At 40.8% G+C, this 20,857-nt stretch overlaps 1 protein-coding gene across 3 annotated transcripts in view; it reads left to right on the plus strand.

Moving 5' to 3' along the window:
- The window catches only part of nagpa (N-acetylglucosamine-1-phosphodiester alpha-N-acetylglucosaminidase), a 31,083-nt gene extending 10,992 nt beyond the window's left edge, over nucleotides 1–20,091 (plus strand). Inside the window, exons 6-13 of one of the 3 annotated variants that reach the window (XR_004930762.1) lie at nucleotides 1,552–1,680; nucleotides 1,789–1,994; nucleotides 2,135–2,182; nucleotides 3,903–4,031; nucleotides 5,536–5,667; nucleotides 6,203–6,284; nucleotides 9,652–10,144; nucleotides 17,380–20,091. Coding sequence is in view for 2 of the 3 variants with exons in the window: in XM_036135443.1 (XP_035991336.1) it covers nucleotides 1,552–1,680; nucleotides 1,789–1,994; nucleotides 2,135–2,182; nucleotides 3,903–4,031; nucleotides 5,536–5,667; nucleotides 6,203–6,284; nucleotides 9,652–9,901 (976 nt within the window). In the remaining variant the exon portion in view is untranslated. Of the gene's footprint in view, nucleotides 1–1,551; nucleotides 1,681–1,788; nucleotides 1,995–2,134; nucleotides 2,183–3,902; nucleotides 4,032–5,535; nucleotides 5,668–6,202; nucleotides 6,285–9,651; nucleotides 10,977–17,379 lie in introns of those variants that run through there. The other 2 variants (XM_036135443.1, XM_036135444.1) reach the window with 2 other exon arrangements.
- Nucleotides 20,092–20,857: the final 766 nt, after the last annotated feature.

Genomic DNA, 20,857 nt, shown 5'->3' on the forward strand with positions numbered 1-20,857 from the left:
AACTTGCCTGCTCAAGTCAAGAATAAATACTCATTTAAATAAAGTTTTACTTTTATTTCCATTTTTGCAGTGTTGATAATAGCAGATTTGTCCCAATCACCGTTTCTCATTCAGAATACACAATGACTTTAAATACTAAATCTTACAACTTGGGCTTCCCTCAACTTTCCACAACATAAACTCAGAGGGTTTGATCACATATTGCCAAAATAAAATCTTAATTTGTGTGGATTTAAACAGTTAACGTTTAACTTAAACTATATCTGGGCTCCCATAGTAAAACTAAAACCAATATAGAGAATGCCGCCACTGACGTCTGGATTTTAAATTTAGTGACATCGTAAAAAAATCTGGATGGATATCTGACAAAGATTATAAATTCACGGGTTCTGTAGTCAGATTTTACCGCTTTAGCTAAAGTTTAGCCTTTTTTAATCCCTGCTGATGTTGAGAGGCTTTACACACATTTATCAGCTCCAGAGCGGATTACTGTAACGTTCTTTATGTTGGCGCCTCTCAGTTGTTTTCTCAACAGGCTTCAATGAGTCCAAAATGTGGACTTCAAAATTGCGGCTCGAGTGGTTCGCTTTTTATCACAGTAGGCTGATGGGAAAGGGGGTGAAAGAGGGGGAGAGACATGGAGCAAAGCACTGTGGGTCGGATTCAAACCCGGGTCGACCGTGTTGAGGACTAAGGCCTCCAAACATGGGTTGCGCTACCTGCTGAGCCACGAGCGCGCCCGATATTGAGGATATTCTGGCTTTCAATGTCGATATACCTCCCAACCCCTAGGGGGCGTTATTACAGAGCGCCATCACTGTTCACAGCGAGGAAGAGCAAGTGAGACGAATTTAGGAACGGCCGACAAGATTTTAGAAACACCTTCGTCCCTAAAATCAGACGTTTGGGCACGTTGTTCCAAATGCACTTTATTTTCCTGTTAATATATCAATGTTCAATAAATTTAACATATATACATGATATTTGGCTGGTTTTGTTGATTGAATGACTTTTGAGCATTAATTTGAAAGTAATATTGATATCGGAGTCAAATCAGGCTGAGCTATGTATGGAGAATCGTATTATATCGGTTCATGATGATGCGCAGCCCTGATTGTAAAGCACTTTGGCTGCCTGGTTGGTTGGTGTATAGAAACATGGACATCTTCACTGCAAAAAGAGAACTAAAAGTAGGTAAAATCCTCTTGAAATTAGTGTATTTTTCATTGATTTGAGCTGGTAAATCAGACTATTTGCCAATGGAATAAGATTTTTACACTTAAAATGAGAACAATTCATCTCCATCGTCTTATTTCAGGTGCAGGATGTCTAATAATCTTATTTTAGAGGTAGGAATTCTTATTCCATTGGCAAATAGTCTTATTTAGCTGCTCAAATCAAAGAAAAATTTTAAGAAAATTTTACTTATTTTTAGTTCCCTTTTTGCAGTGTTCCTGTCGTTTTCTGTCGAGACGTTTCAAAAGCCATTTTTTTTCCCCACACACTTTGTCTCCAGCCTTTTAACCACAGGGACGTCTTGTGTCCAAACAGCATGAATCTCTGGCAGGTGGCCGAGTTCCTGAAGAAAAATGGAGTCATCAACGCCATTAACCTGGATGGAGGCGGGTCTGCCACCTATGTGGTTAATGGCTCTCTGGCCAGCTACCCCTCTGATCACTGGTGAGCCCCTAAATCCTTCACATGTGATGCTTCATATCTGAAAGTTGTTTTTTTTAAAGGTTTTTCGCATTTTTCTGATATTTTCATTTATTTTTTTACCCTTTCCAGCGCATCTGACAGCAGGTGGCGCTGCAGCAGAGACGTCTCCACAGTGCTGTGCGTTCATCAGCGGCGGTGCCGTCCGGCGAACTGCAGCGAACACGGCGAATGCGTGGACGGACGCTGCCGGTGCCACCAGGGTTGGCAGGGTCCCGCCTGCGACTCCCTGGTGTGTCAGACGACCGCCTGCTCCCCCCACGGCGTCTGCACCGCCGGTGAGCGTTGCTGAAGCTTCTCAGAACGTCGTCATTCTGGCTCTCCTGACTGGGAAGGCCGAGTGAGAACCGTTGATGTTCTCACGTTGATGTCCAGCTGAGTGTTCTCTGCTGTTTCTCCTGACCTGCGTGTGTTGCAGGTGGCTGTGTCTGTGACGCCGGATGGAGAGGGACCAACTGCAGCGAAGGTAGACGCAGAACATTTTTCAGCCTTCCAATACTGTTCACACCCACTGAACATTTCCTTAATTCAATTAAATTTTATTTATATAGCTCCAATTCAGGACACACACATCGTCTCAAGGCTCTTTCCAAAGTCAGCTTCCATCAGATCCTCCAGGTTGGTCAGAAAGTTTCGTCTCTAAGGAAACCCAGCAGGTTGCATCAAGTCTCTCCAAGCAGCATTCACTCCTCCTGAAAGAGCGTAGAGCCACAGTGGACAGTCGTCTGCATTGTTGATGGCTTTGCAGCAATCCCTCATACTGAGCATGCATGAAGCGACAGTGGAGAGGAAAACTCCCCTTTAACAGGGAGGAGAACCTCCAGCAGAACCAGGTTAATATACAGTATTGCTGAAAAAAGATACAAATAAAATCCTAATTTAATGTTAGTCTGTAGCTGTTATCAAATAAATAAAAAACTACTATCAATAAAGCAGCCACCTGTAGTAGAATCTTATAATGTAATTCTGGTTTGTGAGAGAGAGCGGTTCCTCATTCAGGAAGTCATCACAGGTACGTTGCAAAACATTTGAACATTGCGTAAAGGTGCATTATTTTTTGCCAGTCATTTCAGAAAGTGAAACAGTTATTTTATAGAGACTCTTGACTTCTAAATTAAACGCAGAATTTACTTTCATCTGAAAACATTGAGCAGCGGTCCACTTACTTTTCTCCTTGGCCCCGGTAAGACGTTTATAGCCATGTGTGGCATGTATAATCTGATTGAATTTGACTTTGGAAAGAGCCTTGAGATGACATGTTTCATGAATTGGTGCTATATAAATAAAATTTTATTGAATAGCATTCATCTGGGCTTAGCGGCTCTTGATTCTCCAACTCCAGTCTCAGTCCACTCCTTCTGAAGCTCCTCCAAATTCTTGAATGGATTTCACTTGAGAATCCCCTCAAGGATTCACAGTATTAAAATTTTCTGAGGTACTGAATTCTGGGTTTTCCATTTTCTGTAGCTACAAGAAACAAAGGCTTGGAATATATCGGTCTGTTGTTAGCGATTCTATCTCAGTTTCTCTTTCTGAGACAAATATTGCACTTTTACGCAATATTCTAATTTTTTTTAATATATGTACCTGTAAATGTATTTAGAAAGTTACAGGATTGGTAGAAATGCTTAGAAACTACAGTAAAACTAGGGCTGGACGATATGGCCCGTTTTTTTCTATAGGAAATTTTTGACCAATCTGTATAATATGATTGAATTTGACTTTGTAAAGAGCCTTGAGATGACATGTTTCATGAATTGGGGCTATATAAATAACATTTAATTGAATTGAATATTTATATCACCATATGTTTGTTAAATTTGGTCGATACGATTACGATATCGATATAAACAAAATAAAAGCCTCAGAAAGAAAGCCCATAATAGAAGCCTGTACCAACTTGTGCCAATTATTTTCAGTTCAGAATTCAGTTATTATTAACAGTTCAGAAATATCTGCTTTAAAAAGTAAAACGCATAAAATTACATAAAACTCAGATTGTCAGTTAGTGACAAAGGCTATAATCTTAGCAGGTAACGTATATTGAAATACTGGAAATGTCATAACTTTATTCAATAAATATAGATATCATATCAGGATATATGTTGAAATTTAAATTATTGTCCCCCCTTAAGTAAAACCCTTGTTTTTTTTTAAATGTATTTGCCGTTTCCTTGTCTTTGAAGGCTGCCTCCCAGGATTCTACGGTGACTCCTGCAACCAAACCTGCTCCTGTTCCAACGGCAGCTCCTGTGATCCGGTGAGCGGACGCTGCCGCTGCCCTCCTGGTTTCCTCGGGGAAAGGTGTGAAAAAGGTAGAGCTGTGCTCTTACTTTATGCCCAGTTGAGATAAACGGACAAAATTTACTTTATACAGACGAGCAACAGTGCCAACTCAGCAGTTATTGGAAAGCAGTAAATAGATTTTCAGCAGAAAATACATCTCCTGTCAGCTTTGGAAATGTGTTATGGTTACACTTGTGTTTAAACTGTTATATTATTACATTTTATGAGCCATTAAATTAGGAACCCAGCAGAAAGTCAACCTTCTGTCTGTCCAGTAGACAGGAAAAAATGACATGAACTGTTAAAGCTGCACCACTGGGTCAAAGTTGGTTCCGGTCTGCCGTGGGAACTACCACAAGTCGTCCAAAGAGGGAAAAACACCGCCTCTGACATGTTCACCAACATCCAGAGGTCTTTTTATACCCTGCGGACTTGAAGCTGACCTTGGTTTCTGATCCAAAAGACTATATAAATTTAATTTTGATGCACAATAATGGGTGCACAAACATAGCAATCACATCAGGGTTTTATGAGGGCTGGACGATAATTCAATAGCAATATGTATGGATCGATAGACGTATATCAATGATAGAAAAAAAGGGTCAATAAAAAGTTCAATAGAAGAACAGTTTTCTTTCCTTATACATTCTAGCCATGTAGGTTAATATTACATCATCACATCTTCCCAACCAATCACAACGCGGACCGGGAAGCTGCTCCGTCACCAAGCTCCGCCCCCTTCAGAGAGTTCAGAAAGCGTCTGTTCTGTTTTCTTTTATAAAAACTTGGAGTTTAGATAAAAAGTTGGCTGAATAAAAGGGTTGAGTTTGAATTCAGTGTTTGTCTGTATCTAAAAATAAGTTGCTAAGCAACAGCATAAAAAGTCCAGGGCTGCACTTAAAATATATGTTTTGAATTTGTTAATAATTATAGATATCGATCAATATTTCTATTTTATCAATATGCTTTCTTTCTATATCGTCCAGCCATAGGTTTTATCCAATTTAATATTTTAAGCTAATTATGAATCTGTGGGCAAACAACTCATTGCTACTGAGGTCCATAAAAACAGTTCTGACCATTAAATATAGAGCAAACATTACTGCTGCTGTTTAATGACGGATTATTTCAGGCAAAACTTCCCTTTTTAATTATGTCACTAGTCCTTAATTTAATTATTTTTAGACTAAATTAAAAGAAAACAAGTTAGAAAAGTAGATTCATCTCAGTTTATAATAATTTGGTTGTACTATTAGAGGAGTATTTTATTTCCCAGCATCTTTTATACATTTATATATAAAATGTCTTCATTGAAAACAAAGTGAAACAAAAGTAAAATTTCTTGTCTGTCTGTCAAACGTGGGCGAATAAAGCTGATTCTGAGAAAGAAAGTGTATTTGTGTTTTTATTTTAAAAAAATTATCTTAAATGAGCTATTTTATCATAGTCTGCCTGAGGTTTTATCACATTTGCAGCGTTTTTGTGTCGGTCGAATTACAAAGACAGAACTAAATTGTGACCCTTTTCTTGCAGCGTGCCCTTTGGGTTTCTTTGGTGCGTCTTGCGCTCAGGAGTGTCACTGCGACGACTTGTGCCCATGTGACCCGCAGACAGGAAGCTGTAACGCCACGTTACCAAAGGAGACCAATTACACCTTACACAGAGGTACAACCTGCTTTCCTTCGTTCTCGTTTTCCGTCACCAGACAACGCAGCTGCATGAGACTTGGCGCAATTCTGCATAAAACCGCCGTCCCTCTGTGTTCCTCCATTTTCTGCATGAGTGCATATTCAACAGAGCAGAGGTAGAGACGGCGCCGACTTTGTTCCTTCTAACATGAACAGTGCTTGGGGGGGGGGGGAACATGAGCTAAATTAAAACTTAATGTTCCAGCATCAAGACAGAAACATGCACCCTTTATTGAAACCAAAACTGCTACCAGAGTCGTCCTCTGTCTCTGTTTTTCTATCCAGGTCAGGGTCAGCGGTGTCATGGCGTCACGTCTCTTAGATAGAAAAACTGTTACACAGGAGAAAATTAATATCGGAGGGGGAGATATAACCTGGAAACAAAGCCAATAAATAAACACAATGTTCCTGAATGTTGAAGACAAAAATATTTTTTATAATAAAAGTAAAAGTCCAGATTTACAGTCCCTACAAGGGATATCATTGTTTTGTTTCTCCTTGTTTCTCTACAGCTGGACACTGCCTGGCCAAACAGATGTTTACATCCTGGAGACAAAGAGAAGAAGCTCCCAGAGAGCAGCCGTACCTAACAGAGTAAGGTTCAAAGGTCACAGTGGTCTCACCCTCACCTCTGACCTTTACCCTCTGCTGTCAGTCCTTTATGAACCTTTAACCCTCCCCCCCCCCTCAGCCAGCAACCCAAGTGAAGTAAAACTGTAACATACAAAAGTTTAACACGTTACCTTTATATCAAAGTCATAATTATTGTTGTAATAAAGCATATTCATAATTTAACATTGGCAGTAATGCATGCCAGATAATTCCCTTACACTTATGCTTAAAAGACAGACTAGTAACGGTTAGCATGATGCTAATTTGCATCGAAAATCCAAGTGGGACGCTAGCGCTGTTAGCGTTTTGTTTTTTTTCTCAGGTTCTTCCGACTTAAAACAACCAGAATGCCTCCTAGAAGTGTCTTAAATAAACCGACACTTTATAAAAACATAGCACTCACACACAGATGTTTCTAGGCAGTTCAGAAGCTTTAACAGGATGGTTTAACACGGCAGAAACGTGGCTTTTAACGTAGCTCTGGAACCGTCTCTACGGTAGCCCTGGAGGAATACTCACCATTCAGAAACCATTGCTGCATCCTTGCTGGTTGAGCAGGAGGCTCCACTTCTCCAGCCTCTGGGTCGGACTCGGGGTCAAAAATGTGCCGTTGTTCCATTGTGCATCTGTTTGCAGCCGTTTTCAGGTGCAGAATGTGTGAGCGTAAACATTGAGTTGGGGGCTTTTTAGCATAAAAGTGACAGAGCCCTAAAAAACAACGGCTCATTCTGAAAGGAGCTCAAGATAGACGACACTCTGGAGGTGAAATCTCATTATCTGAGATTGATTTTGTGTGAAAAAATAAATAAATAAAAATGTAATGAACATATTTGTATAGCCCATAGAATCCTAAATGTTTAAAATGAAGCATAATAGATCACCTTTAAATCGTGATGTCTATGAGGAAGCCACTATTATTATTTACATCTTGTAGGAAATGGACTGCATAAAGCAAATGGAGTCCACTGTAAGATGCAGAATGTTGCAGATCTTTGTTGCTTTGTGGATGTGATCTGACAAATCTAGACCTACACCAACATTAAAGGTGTTTTCTGAATGTTTCCCCTGAGGTTTACAGCGTGGAAAGCTCCATCTGAACGCCGTTACAGAGTCAGGACTCGTTTGCCAAAGCAGAAGTGTGTCAGCAGTTGCCATGATAAGAGCAGTCAGTAAGGAAGGAGGTAGGAAAATTAGCCTAAATGCCTCCTCCTGCTGCTAGTTTAGCCTAAGAACCTCACTGCAGCTAAGAAGACTTAAGGTATCCCACAATCCTTTGCATGACATGACGTATCGGTACAACTGCCTCATGGAAATCAACGGAAATGTCCGGAGAGAAAAGGGCACGCACTTCATAGTTCATTTTCAGAGAGCTGGAGGCCCGGATCTCTCATCATCCACGTGTGTTTCCGTCACGTAATGAGGTCGGAATTAAAGGCTGTCATAAATTGGCACAATATTCATAAGTTCCTTTCCTCCCCACGATAAAGTTCTTACTGTTGACTAGTGATGGGTCCGGCAACACCGATGCGTCGGCGCATGTGTCGGTCTCATAGAGCGAAACCCGTGTCGATGTGTGTATTGCTACGGAAAAGTCACGTGACCGATACAGCACCTGTTTCGAACTGACTGACGCGCCAAACTGTTTCTGTTCCCTCTAAGCTGCACGCGTGTGCATTCGCGCACAGCAGCGCGCACAGCAGAGCTATGCTGCGCAGTAAAGAAAATCCAAGCTGAACTGTAAACAAAATAACGGTTAATAATGGTTAATTTTTAACTATTTTGCAACTCTGGTGTGATGGTGTTGTACCACAGTCTCGCTCTGTGAGCGCCAGGTGCTGATCGGAGCGCACCACTGATGGATGGGTTCTGCAACGCTTTTTTGGTTGGGCGGGTTGCGCTGTGCGTCTTTGTTCTGAGCGTCGTTTCAGAAAAAAAACGGCTGATCTACACTGAGTAGAAAGTTGCTACTCTGAGTAGTTTTTCCTCCCTTTGTCATACTCAGCATTTCCGATTTCAGAACAGATGATATCAGTCAGGTAACTAAACACAGCGCCCGATCCACCATTTGTAAAAAATAAAAAAGCCAGTCCACAAGCATCCTCCTTCACATTATTTATTGACTGTATCTAAAAAAAATCAAATATATGTTTAATTCAAATGAAAATATAAAATAATACAATGCAACATACAATGATTTAAATTGTATTGTGTATACTTGGTCATCAAATCAGTGTCAGTTAACTCTGTCAACCAGGTTGCCTGTAGGGATTTTTAAGGTCCAGCAGGTGTCAGTATTCAGTGACACAGTATCGGCACAGTATCGGCACAGAGTTGCAATGTGTCGAAACGTTTCATGACGCCTCATCGACCCATCACTACTGTTGACCCCGTGGAAGGTTAATGAGCCGGAGCTAGAAGCTATAATTAAGGCTATTCGGATGGAGCCGAAGAGAGACTGTGTTGTCTGCTGCAGTTTCCTGTCCAAAGTGCTTCTTCTCTGGCACAAGTTGGACAAGAATTACACAAACTGATGGAAATCTGTTTAGAAATGTTTTGAAAAGGTTTTTGTTTTAGAAAACAAACAGGATAAAATGTATATTGTTCATTCTGTCCTGGTTTCCTGATCAACTTAACGAATAACCCAAGTTGAAGGGCTGAGCAAAATGGCTTAAAATTATAATCTCAGGTTTTATTTTACCAAATTAATCGATTAATTGATTTTTTTTCCCCTCCTTTTCATTTCACAAAAATGAAAAAAATAAATGATTTTAAAAACTTTATTTGAAGCATTTGTCTGGGAGTTGACCTAAATTCAAAGTGCAACTAATTATAAGCTTGTAAAACAAGATGGCGGCCCTGCCATTGTAAACAATGAAAATATAAGAAAATGTGTGCTGCCAGTAGGACAGGCTTCACTTTACTCGTGTAACTTCAAACTATCTTTGCTAAATTAAAATGTCTTGTATTATGGTCAAAAAATGTTCCTCCTTACAATATTTTGACAAGATATTCTCCTAAACATATATTCAGCATTGCTGCTGTTCTCTTCATGGACGTCCAATGAGTGCATCTGCAAAATAACATCCTGATTTTTCCAAAAATGAAATCGTAATAAATTGAAAAATTCAAATTAATCGCTTAAATTGATTTATCTCCCAGCCCCAACAGGTTGTGTATTATTAGACTTGTGAAGAAGGTACGAAATACCACAATGCTTTAGCTTTTTTCAGCATCTCCGTGTGGCCGTTTGGTTATTAACATTCATGATTTAAATTTTTTTATTAAGTCAAATTAATCTGAGGTCCGTGTCATGACATTTATTTAAAGCCCTCTGTCTCTCTCCCTTCAGGCGATCATGGCTGATCATCACCCTCGTCCTCACCTCTCTTCTGGTGGCCGTCCTGCTCGTCTCCCTCCGTCGGGCGTGTCGCAGATCCTCCGCCTCCCACTTCCCTCAGCGGCAGGACTATTCCTATGTGCCGCTGCGGGACATCAACGGAGCCGCAGAAACCGGGAAATCTGCACCGGGAACCTTAGAACTGGAAGACTCTGACTCCCAGGAGGAGGTTTTTACTCCGTCACACTCGGGGAGGTCATAGCTGCACGGAGGACCAAGGATGAGGAGTGAGAGCGCTATTATTGCACAAAAACACGCACTTGATGCTCTGCCTGCTGACGTGAAACGCCACCAAGCACAACACTTTGACTATATTCCTCACATCCAGAAGCTTTTGGCAGCTTTTCTGAAGTTTGCTCTGGATTTTTGCTTCGCCTCCAGATGAACAGAAAGGGATAAAAGCGGGATCTTTGCCTCTAATCTCTGGGGTCTTTGTCAGCTCAAGGTACGACGATGTTTGCAAGCGTTTGAATGTGGACTGAAACCGTGACCTTTAACCTGTGGATCGTCTCGCCGTCTCTCTCAGCTGTCGGAGTTTACAGTAAATCACCCAGAACAGGATCTATTTATATTATTACACAGATGGCGATATAATTTGTTTTGTTACTGGGATGTTTAAAGGCCTTAAAATTGGGTTTCAAATCTCACTATTTCTTAGAAGCGTCTTGCACACTTTTCCAATTGCGCAATTTTCCAATGGCATAATTTTTTTACAGTAATTGCAGTACAGTAATTTTCTGCTAAGCTAACAGTTTAATGAATTTTTAATCCATTTAAATTATTTTGTGCTTCCAAAGAACAAAAAATGACAGAATAGTCCATCAGCGGCGGTATAGATGTGAGAAAGGATTGAATATTTAGGATGTTTTTAATCTGGTGAAAAGGAAAACCCTTTAAGATTGCTTTATGATTTACATTTTTTTTTTAAGTTGAAATCAACTTTTTTTCGTCTTGATCAGATAAACATTTATCAAAAGGACAATAGTATTCAAAACTAATCACGAAATAATCACTTTCACCATGAAGATTTTAGCTCAGTGTTTTTTAGAGTCAAACAAATAAGTTGTAATGTACAGAGTTAAGTTATTATGTGTAATAGTTCATCAAAGAAGTATTCTGTTTTCCTCTGAAATATTTAATTGACTATAGAGGAAACTTTATGGTCTAGGTGAAGTCAAAGGAACAAGAGTGAAATACGACTGCAACAGAAAATTATTTCTTCCTTATCATCATCATGAACACTCCGGTGGTCTCCAGCTTCATCTCTGCTCTGCTTCATCACAAATCTGATCTGACAAAGAAAAGGGACAGGTGGGGCAGCTTTGATTTGAACCGCTGACCATTATGTTACGGTCTTGTTTTACATATTTGTTGAATTAGATAAAATGATCAGTTGGGTTTCAGTCACCGTTTCCTGACGACGTTTAAAATAAAGCATGCATGAAAGGAGCGGTGCTGCATGCAAACATGCACCGTGGAGTGTTTGGCTGTCTGAAGCGTTGCTCTGCAGCTCAACTCTTCCAAGTCGAGTTTTTCACATGGGACCTGAAGTATTTCGTCGCAGACTTCCTGTTTTTTCCTCACGTTACCATTTGTTTAATCAAACCTGCCACCAGACACGGTTTCTGCCGTTGGCTGCATCATGTTCGGTAAACAAAGCCTCTATTGTCTTTGCAGATTTCCCTGTTTCACCTGATATTGCTCGTTTGTTGCATTTTAAATGATTGCATATCAGCTGACATGATGGAGGGGGGGATGCTCTTATGTTGCTCAGTTTAATCCGCAGCTTCAGTTGGTTTTAGGTGCTGACTTTTATTCTGTTGAATAATTATTCTAACAAATTTCCCTCCATGGTATAGCGAGCTGATTTCATGTCGTGATACCGGGTTTATATCCTGGTTGCATCAGGAAGGGAATCTGGTGTAAAAACTCTGCTCTGTGCATTTTGTTAAGACTCTCTATGAAAACCCCTGCATGATTTTTGCACAATTCAATTTAAATTTTCAATTCAGTTTTATTTATATAGCCCCAATTCATTATACATGTCATCTGAAGGCTCTTTCTAAAGTCAGATTCCATCAGATCCTCCAGATTGGTCAGAAAGTTTCCTCTCTAAGGAAACCCAGCAGGTTGCATCAAGTCTCTCCAAGCAGCATTCACTCCTCCTGAAAGAGCGTAGAGCCACAGTGGACAGTCGTCTGCATTGTTGATGGCTTTGCAGCAATCCCTCATACTGAGCATGCATGAAGCGACAGTGGAGAGGAAAACTCCCCTTTAACAGGGAGGAGAACCTCCAGCAGAACCAGAACCAGGCTCAGTGTGAACGCTCATCTGCCTCCACCCACTGGGGCTTAGAGAAGACAGAGCAGAGACACAGAAAGCTCAGAAGCTCACTTTGACCCAGGAGTACTTTCTATGTTAGAGAAGACAGAGCAGAGACACAGAAAGCACAGAAGCTCACATTGACCCAGGAGTACTTTCTATGTTAGAGAAGACAGAGCAGAGACACAGAAAGCACAAAAGCTCACATTGACCCAGGAGTACTTTCTATGGTAGATGGTAATAGAGGATGATCTGCCTCCCCTGATGATGTCACAGCTAACAGAACGCCAGACCAGGTGTACCTTCTATGAAGAGAAAAATTACAGAGAACAAAAAGTTAAAAGTTGAGAACTTAGCAGTGAGAATTATAATAAAATAATTTTTGAATAAACCATCTTGGATATAATCCCCTGTAGAAGCCCTCAGGGTTGACTCTGGTTCATCGTAGCGTGTAGCTTGTGTCGACTCGTAGCCGCGTCTACCTTCGATACCGGGACTTATTCTCTTCTATCGTTAGCAGCTTTTCCCATGTGCAGCCACATATCATCATACTGCCAACGCCGTGCTTTGCTGTACTGACTGCGTATTGGCTGTGGCGCCACTGGCTGAGTTCCAGCAAAAATCATTACGTTGTTTTTTTTTTTATCGGACTAAAGAACCCGGTAGTTCTGCTAAAATTAGTCGCAAACATTTGCAACGCGGATTGAATCCATTTGCGTTTATAAATATTATGGCCAAATATAATTATTTAAAAACCTATTGGGTAAATATTTAGTTTTGTTTTGGACAGCTAAACAGGAAGTAGTGGGGGGATGGGGGGGGGGGGGTTAACAAAGCAAAGTAAATCTAGCTAAAAATATTTGGGAAAATGCCTCCAACTTTGTGGATTAAGTTTCCAAAGCTGAAAGACTTTATGGAGAAGCGTTTATGTATTTCTCTCTCCTCTTCCTCCTGAACATCATCAGTTATTACTTTAAAGAATTCAGTTTAGAAAAGCTGATTCAGCATCTAGTAAAAACCAAAGTCAAGCCTCTACACACCCAGAAGCACAAAAACTAACCGCAAATCCAGCGGCGCGCCCAGGAACGCGTCTGAAGATGGAAACGTGCTTTCCTCTAAAGCACAACATGCTTTGAATTTTTTTCTTTCGGTGAAACCAGTTAAGCGAGGCGGGTTTAATCAGGGCGTTAAGATAACCCCATTCAGGTACGTCAGTACATTTTCGGTTGTATTCAGGTCTGGGCCGTCCAATCACATCAATATGCTTCGATGTGAAACCATTAGGTTGTCTCAAGTCTTCCTCAGCCTGCCGTGTGTTTGTCTCCATCCAGTTTCCTGTTAATCTTGTCAGGCTTTCCTGTCTCTGCTCCCCCCCCCTCCCCCCCGCAGCATGATGCTGCCGCTACCAAGGCTGACGGTGCAGTCCTTGTTTTTCTGACTTTCTTTTTGCCAGATGTGTAGCGTGAATGCCCAATAACTGGGCATTCACGCAGATTCTCCCTGCTGAGCTGTGGATCTCTGCAGCTCCTCCAGAGTTACCGTGGGATTCTTCACTGTTTAATGCTCTCCTCGTTTGCATCGTGTTTGAGTGACACGGCTACACGTCTGAGCTGCCAGGGGAGAGACTTTGACAAGTATCATGAATTAATCTGATTGGATGAAGGAAGGCACCCCGGAGCTGTCTTAGTTTTCATTAGTGCTTTCCCCGGTTGCTGAAAATGGATTTGTGACGTCACGCCACAGAGCTTTGTTTCGTTTACTCTACGGCAAGGCAACCGTCTAAAAGCGTCTTTCAGTTCATACCATTCACCGCTGTCCACTCCTCTTATTTTCAATGCAATACTGGCACAAACTTTTTCTATAGCCTCTCGTCTTCGGTTCGAGGAAGTGAGGAAGGCTCCAGGTACGTCCTCCTCTGGGAAAATCTCCTCCTCAGTTTCTGTTTATCTCATCTCAAACTTTATTTTTACAATTTCACGTTTAGTTTTTGAAACAGAAAGCTGTATTTGCTGCAAACGCCGGTGTATCAAATGCGGGGAAACGTATTTGTTTGTCTACATTTCGTAGAAGCGCACCGTCGGTTCTGATCCAGGTCCGAAGAAACTTACCAGAGGAAATAGAAATCTAATAAATTAAAACCACTTTGGCTGGAAGATTAACTGATTTTCAAACATTGGCTGCAGCAAAGGGGAAAAACCCGCATTACATTTCCCAGATGTTTCCCTCTAATTCCAGCCGTAGTTCAGTTTTTTTTGTTTTGTTTTTTAGTCTGCATCCCATCCGTCATTTTCTTTTAATTTGAAATCATTGTAATTAACTTTCCCCATTCTCTAACCGCTTACTCAGATGGAAATGTTTGGTTGGTCTCTGCTTTGCAGCAACCCAGCAAAAAGAAGTAAAGCTGAAGAAAACTATTTCCTGTAGTTTGGACGTTATTTGTAGAGATTCTTCATGTTCCCTGAATCCTCTCTGGTTTTGCTTATTATTTAAACACAGGCAGTAAAAGTCCATGTTTTTTTTTACCCATGAAGTTAATTTTTTGCTAAGCTTTGCGTCAGATTCGTTCTGCACTCTCCTGAAGTGACTTAGATAAATTTAATGTTTTATAACCTTCTATTATTAACTGGCTTTATGAGCCACAGGAAAGCAGCTCCGCCAGCAGAGAGACGTTTCCTGACAGCGAGAGCCAAAGGCCAGCTGACTCGATGGTCCCACCCGCTCCGTCTGCTCGCCTCAGCTGATGCAACTCAAGGAACAAATGACGTGAGAGCTGCAGACTTTCTAGGCCGAGGTGAAAGGATTTCTCTCCTTTATACCACTTAAAAATAGACCTGAGAGAAGTTTTTTTTTCTCTAAATGTCCAACTTTTGCGTCATCTCTTTCAAACCCCCCCTCTTCACCCAATGCATGTTATTTCTGGGTATGCTCTCGCGTTTCTGGGCCTGTGTGTCAAAGCTTATCGTGAGTTCAAGTGACACTCCACCCAAAACCTGCCATCTGCCCAACACCCGCCCAGTTGTCTCTGTTTTCAAAACAATGATGAAGATCAGCGTTACTCAGCCGCTCCGAACAATGCAGATTTCCTCTCCATGAATCAGCAGATACTCCACATGGGCAGAGCTGGTCATTTATATGCATGCAGTTTCTATAATTAGAAAAAAAATAATGGTGAACAAATTCATTTGTTTTCATCTAAACGATCTCTTTCTCTTTCTCAGCAACAAGGATTGTTGGTGAAAGAGGGTTTTGGATTAGAGCTGGACGATATAGAAAGAAAAGAAAAAATCATATTGATCAATATCGATAATTATCAACAAATTCAAAACACATTTTAAGTGCAGCCCTGTCCGCTTTATGCTGTTGCTTAGCGACCTATTTTTAGATGCAGATAAAAACGCTGAATTCAAACTCAACCCTTTATTCAACCAACTTTTTACCAAGACTGCAAGTTTTACAAAACATAAAAAGAACTCTTTGAAGGGGGCGGAGCTTCCTGGGTCTGCGTTGTGATTGGTTGGGAGGATGTAATGATGTGATATTAACCTACATGGCTAGAATGTAAAAGGAAGGAAAACTGTTATTCTATTTAGCTTTTTACTGACCCTTTTTTTCTATCATCCATATACATCTATCGATCTATATATATTGTTATTGAATTATCATCCAGCCCTATTTTGGACCCAGCTAGCTCTAGAACTAGGGCTGGGCGATATGGATTAAAAATTAAATATCCGATTTTATCATACCAAATCCGATTAATCGATTTTTTTCCTCCTTTTTGTTTCATAAAAAGAAATCATTTTAAAACCTTGCTTTTATGTCAAGCATTTCGTCAGGGAGTTGACCTGAATTCAAAGTGCAACTAAAAACAAGCTGTGAAACATGTAAAACAAGATGGCAGCCGTGCCATTATAAACAATGAAAATATAACAAAACATTTGCTGCTAGTGGTATTACACATTGAGCTAAGAACAGGCTTCACTGCACTTGTGAACTTCAAACTAGGTTAAAAAAAAAGGTAAATAAGTAAATGAAGTACCTCGTATTATGGTAAAAAAAAAAAGTTTCTACTTAACAATATTTTAACAACACATTTGCCTAAACATATATTCAGCATCACATGCTGTTCTCTTCATGGGAACCCAATGAGTGTATTGGCAAAATAAAATCCAGATTTTCCAAAAATGAAATCTTAAAGAATTGTAAATTTGAATTAATCGATTAAATCGATTTATCGCCCAGCCCTATCTAGAACGTTCTGTAACAAGCACCAGCTCAGCCAACAATAGGTTTTCCAAGAACCACCACAGAGGCAGTTTAAAGCCGCAGTACATTAGTTCAACTTCAATAATCTTTATCATCCACAAGCAGCCATGTGTTTCTGAACTGTAGTAAAAAAAAACTTTGAACAGGCCTGAATGCCGACGTTCCCCCCTTCATGTCACTGTAGGTCAAAGCACTGCAGCCGTCACCTGCCTCAGGTGAGGTCATGAATAGCGTCCATAAGAGAAATCAAAGGCCACCAGCACACAGAGACACATCTCATATTTGCCCAAAAAACCCCAGCTTGGTGATCCCAGAGACCTTTGGGAAAATGTTCTGGTGACTGATGAAGACAAGATGCCACCTTATTCAGATAAAGAACGTCATTGTGACCTTCAAACATGGCGGCGATGTGGGGCTGATTTGCTTCTTCGGGGACCCAGAACGACCCGCCATGATGGATGGAACAATGACGTTCTGCTCTCCTGACTTAAGGTGAAGCACACGTGGGTTATCCAGGAGGATGGGGATCAAGAACCAGCAAGTCTGCCTCTAAATGGCTTTAAAAAATAAAATAAGGCTTTGCAGTGGCCTAGTCAAAGTCTAAACCTTCAAATGGGTCCAAATTAAAAGAATTCTGCAAAGAATATCGGGCCACAATATCTCCCGGTAATGTAAACGGCCTTACAGTCCAGTTCCTACAGGAGGTTCTCAGATATTTGGCACTGGCGTACTTTTTGATTTGAACCAAAGATCAACGTGGCTAAATTGTACTTAAATGAGTTTAATGTTTACCTTTTTATAAACGCTCAAATCCAGAATTTCTTCAGGAGGCTTTTCCTTCTCTCTGCTTTCAGAGCACCCTGGTTTGTGTTGCCTTTACCATGTTCGTTGAATAAATGCAAACCTCCTCCAAAAACCCTAGTTTGAGTTGATTTTTGCTAACGCTTGAGTCAGTCTACATACGAATCCCAACCATTGCTTTTCACTGTCTGCTATTTTATGTGCTGGACGCACATAATGCAGGTTTTTCTGCAGAAGGACCCTTTGCTTATTTCAATATTGGTGATGCCATTTTTTTTTTCTTTTTAGCAGCAATGATTCACAAAAAGTGTAACAATTTTGCAAGAAGTTGCTTCTGGATTTTTGCTGTGTTGGCTGCAGCTGTACTGCCGGGGGTCAGTGTGTCACTCCCGTCCTGGCCCACATTCCTCTCGGCTCGTTGACCCGACCTGCAGTGCAAAGCTACCGCTCAACCTCGGCTGACTTCTCGTCTCTACAACAACAGTCAGCTGGTGGCGGTGATAACGGCCAGCTGAGGGGGGGGGGTGCCTCAGATATTCTGGATCCTCTAAAACGACCTTCGCTGCTCTGGTTGACCGCTACTCCTTGATCCTCAGCAGAAGAGAGATATTTTATAGCTGGGGAATGGATTGGGTTTAGGTCAGTCTCTGGGAAACAAACTGTCGTTCTACATCTTATTTAAACAAGCTGAGCTCTTGGTTGTGGTGATTCTTTGACTTTTATTGTTTTAAGGTGCTTTTTCTGCATGTTTTCTTGGGTCATAGTTTGGGTACCAACCCCAGATTTCATTCTGAATCAACTTCAGCCTGTAATTAATTTACCAACCATCGGAAAGCTCCAACAAAGACCCCCCTTAAATCACGATGGAGGATTTCAGGAGGTGGCTGTAAGTGTTTTTTAAGCGCTTCGCCAACCATCGGCAGCCAAATAAACTTTCCCGGGCGCCTTTTACGTCGATATCCAGCAAATATTGCTCTAGGATGGCCACCGTTAGACAAACATTTCTCCAGGATGCCCTGTGACTCATCTGGTAGCTCAACGCAGAGTTGTTGATCTCACTATCAGCTCACGGAGAACAGGGTTGTGCAACCCAGATTTCAAATATTAGCCATGTTGCATAAGGAAAGCAGCTCTGTTGTTGTGACGGATGTAATGTACTACAGTCAAAGCTTGTTATGTACGTTTTATTTCTCATGACACTGACAGTTATGTCTTCGCTCAGAACATTGATTTACTTGCATTTCCTGGAGCGCCGGTGACCCTAAGCTCTGTTACAACATCATGCAGAACCAAGAATTTAATGATTTTCTTCTTGGGGAGTTGATGTCGCTGTCTCGATGATGAGCTGCGGTCGGTAAAAATGCAAAAACATTTTGTGTTTTCTGACACAATAATAGAAAGGAAACACTTTGTGTGGAATGTAAGACTTGGCAGGGAACAGGGAGACCATAAAAGTACCTGAATCATTACCCAGTGTCCTGCGGGCTCCAAACCATCAAGGGGTTTTATTTCTCCTGGTCATTTCTGCTCTTCGCGTTGCGTCTTCACTTTAAGAGCAACTTTTTGAGCTTTTATCTTAGTTTATACCTAAAATCTGAGGAAGTTAGCCAGACTTCAGGGAAAGGTGACTTACTGGGTAGCTGGACGATGTTCAGGGCCGAGGGTCGGCTCTTTGATCGTGTCTTAATACGTTTTTATGGCTCGCTGGGACAAAATGTACCAGAACCGGCTGGAGGGACAAACATGACTAAACATTGCCCCTAAAGCAAAAAATACTCCTTAGGTCTGCAATTTCAAACTTTGTTTATTGAGCGTATGAATGTATTAAAAAGATGGTTTGAATCCAAATTATTGAGGATGGTGGTGATGCAACACACTGGAGCCCAAACATCCCCAGAGGAAAGGAGCAACAAGGCACATCTTATCAGCGTTCTGGTGTTAGAACGGGACAGGTGTGGAAACATGACGGATAACTAGCTTTCCACCGTCCCGCCTCAACCGTTTGGGGTATTCTATTTTTCCACACGGATGTTTTTGCAGCGGTTTCTGTTTTGTTAGCTGGAAAAGTTCCCACCGCTGTTGTACAACAGAGCTTGTGTGTCCCAGTCCCAGTAATAACACGGCAAAGCAACCTAAGAGCACAACAGCAACACCCAGAATGCACCAAAGGTGTTCCTGGAAACAGGTTAGACTTTTTACCGACCAGACCAGGGGTGTCCAAACTTCTCGGTACATGGGCCAAAATGTTCAACTCAAAAGAACTTGAGGGCCAGAAAATAAATAGTTTTTAAAAAATGCTATTGTTTTATCTGTTTGTAAAAAGATGATAATTTGAAATTAGTCTGGTTTTCTGTAGGAAATTAATGTGTAAATCATGGTAGATCCAAAGGTTTTGTTTCTTTGTTGTATTGAAAGTTGGTCACCCAGTTTGCAAAATATTTTGAATAATTATTTAACAATAATAAGATTAACTCTTTTTGTTCTAGCAATATAAGAGCATTTGGGTCAATTGTTCTTTGCAAACACTTCCTGCAGTCAGCCAATTTTCATAATTGAATTCAAAGCAGATTTTAATGCACCAGAGTCTGCGTTTGAATAATCAAATGTTGTTGGATAGTTGTGGTCATATTTGCTATGAAATTAAAGAGAATGTCAAAAGTGTGTTTATTAAAAGATGAATACTTTGTGTTGTACTGAATATTTTCAGTTGTTTTCTCTAATAATTTTGCCCTAATTAAAAACTAAAATCTTCCATCTACATCAGCCACCTGTGCTGGTGGACCAAATCTTTCTTGGACTAGACTGACCACAACTAAACTCACCTAAAAGTAAAATATAGCATCACAAGGTAAAAATAAAAACCACAAAAGTTCAATCTCACATTTAACTCGTTAAAGAATGGTCCGTGGTTACAAGATTACAATCCAGTATGTATGTGTGTGTATATATGTATATAGGAATTTATAAATGTGTTATTTAACTAGAGTATTGTTTTTCCAAAACCTTTTTAGTACATTTTTACAAATAAAAATCTGAAACATGCCTTTTTATTCTGCCTCTTTTTGTCAGTGATTGGCAGAACCACCTTTCACTGCAATCATGTCTGTAACAGCTTTCAACATCTAGAGACTGAAACTTTTGCCCATTCTTCTCTGGAAAATGCTTCAAACTCACTCAGGTTGAATGGAGAGCATCTGAGAACATAGTTTTTTTTAGTTTTATTGCAGATTCTCAGCTGGATTTAGACCACGATTGACCACTGGGTCATTCTAACACATCAGTACGCTTTGAGCCTCATTAGCTTTTTCTTCCAGGGTTGTTCTAGATTTAGCTTCATCCATCTTGCCATCAGCTCACCGGCTGCTTCTCTGATTCATGCTCTCCTTCAGTTCAGATGAAGGTTTGTGTCTTTGTAGGTTTGTAGTTCAACAAAGTAGTTCTCTCCGAACATTTTCGCTGGTTTCTGCGAGAGGGCCGTGCTAATACGTCATGTCACGGAAAGGATTGTGGGATACCTTCAGGCTTCTTAGTGCCAGTAAGGGACGTTGTGAGGTTCCTAGGCTAAACTAGCCGCAGAAGGAAGCATACAGGCTCCTTTTCCTACCTCCTTCCTTACTGACTACACTTATCATGGCGACCGCTTACAAACTTCCACTTTGGCTAACGAGTCCTGGTTCTATAAGGGTGTTCAGATGGAGCCGTTGTTTTATGGTCTTTAACTGATTTCAGCCAGACATGCCTGCTGTGTTTCCTGTTTCCTTGTGATGCT

This window comes from Fundulus heteroclitus, chromosome 3 (assembly GCF_011125445.2).
Source record: "Fundulus heteroclitus isolate FHET01 chromosome 3, MU-UCD_Fhet_4.1, whole genome shotgun sequence".
NCBI classification, from domain to species: Eukaryota; Metazoa; Chordata; class Actinopteri; order Cyprinodontiformes; family Fundulidae; genus Fundulus; species Fundulus heteroclitus.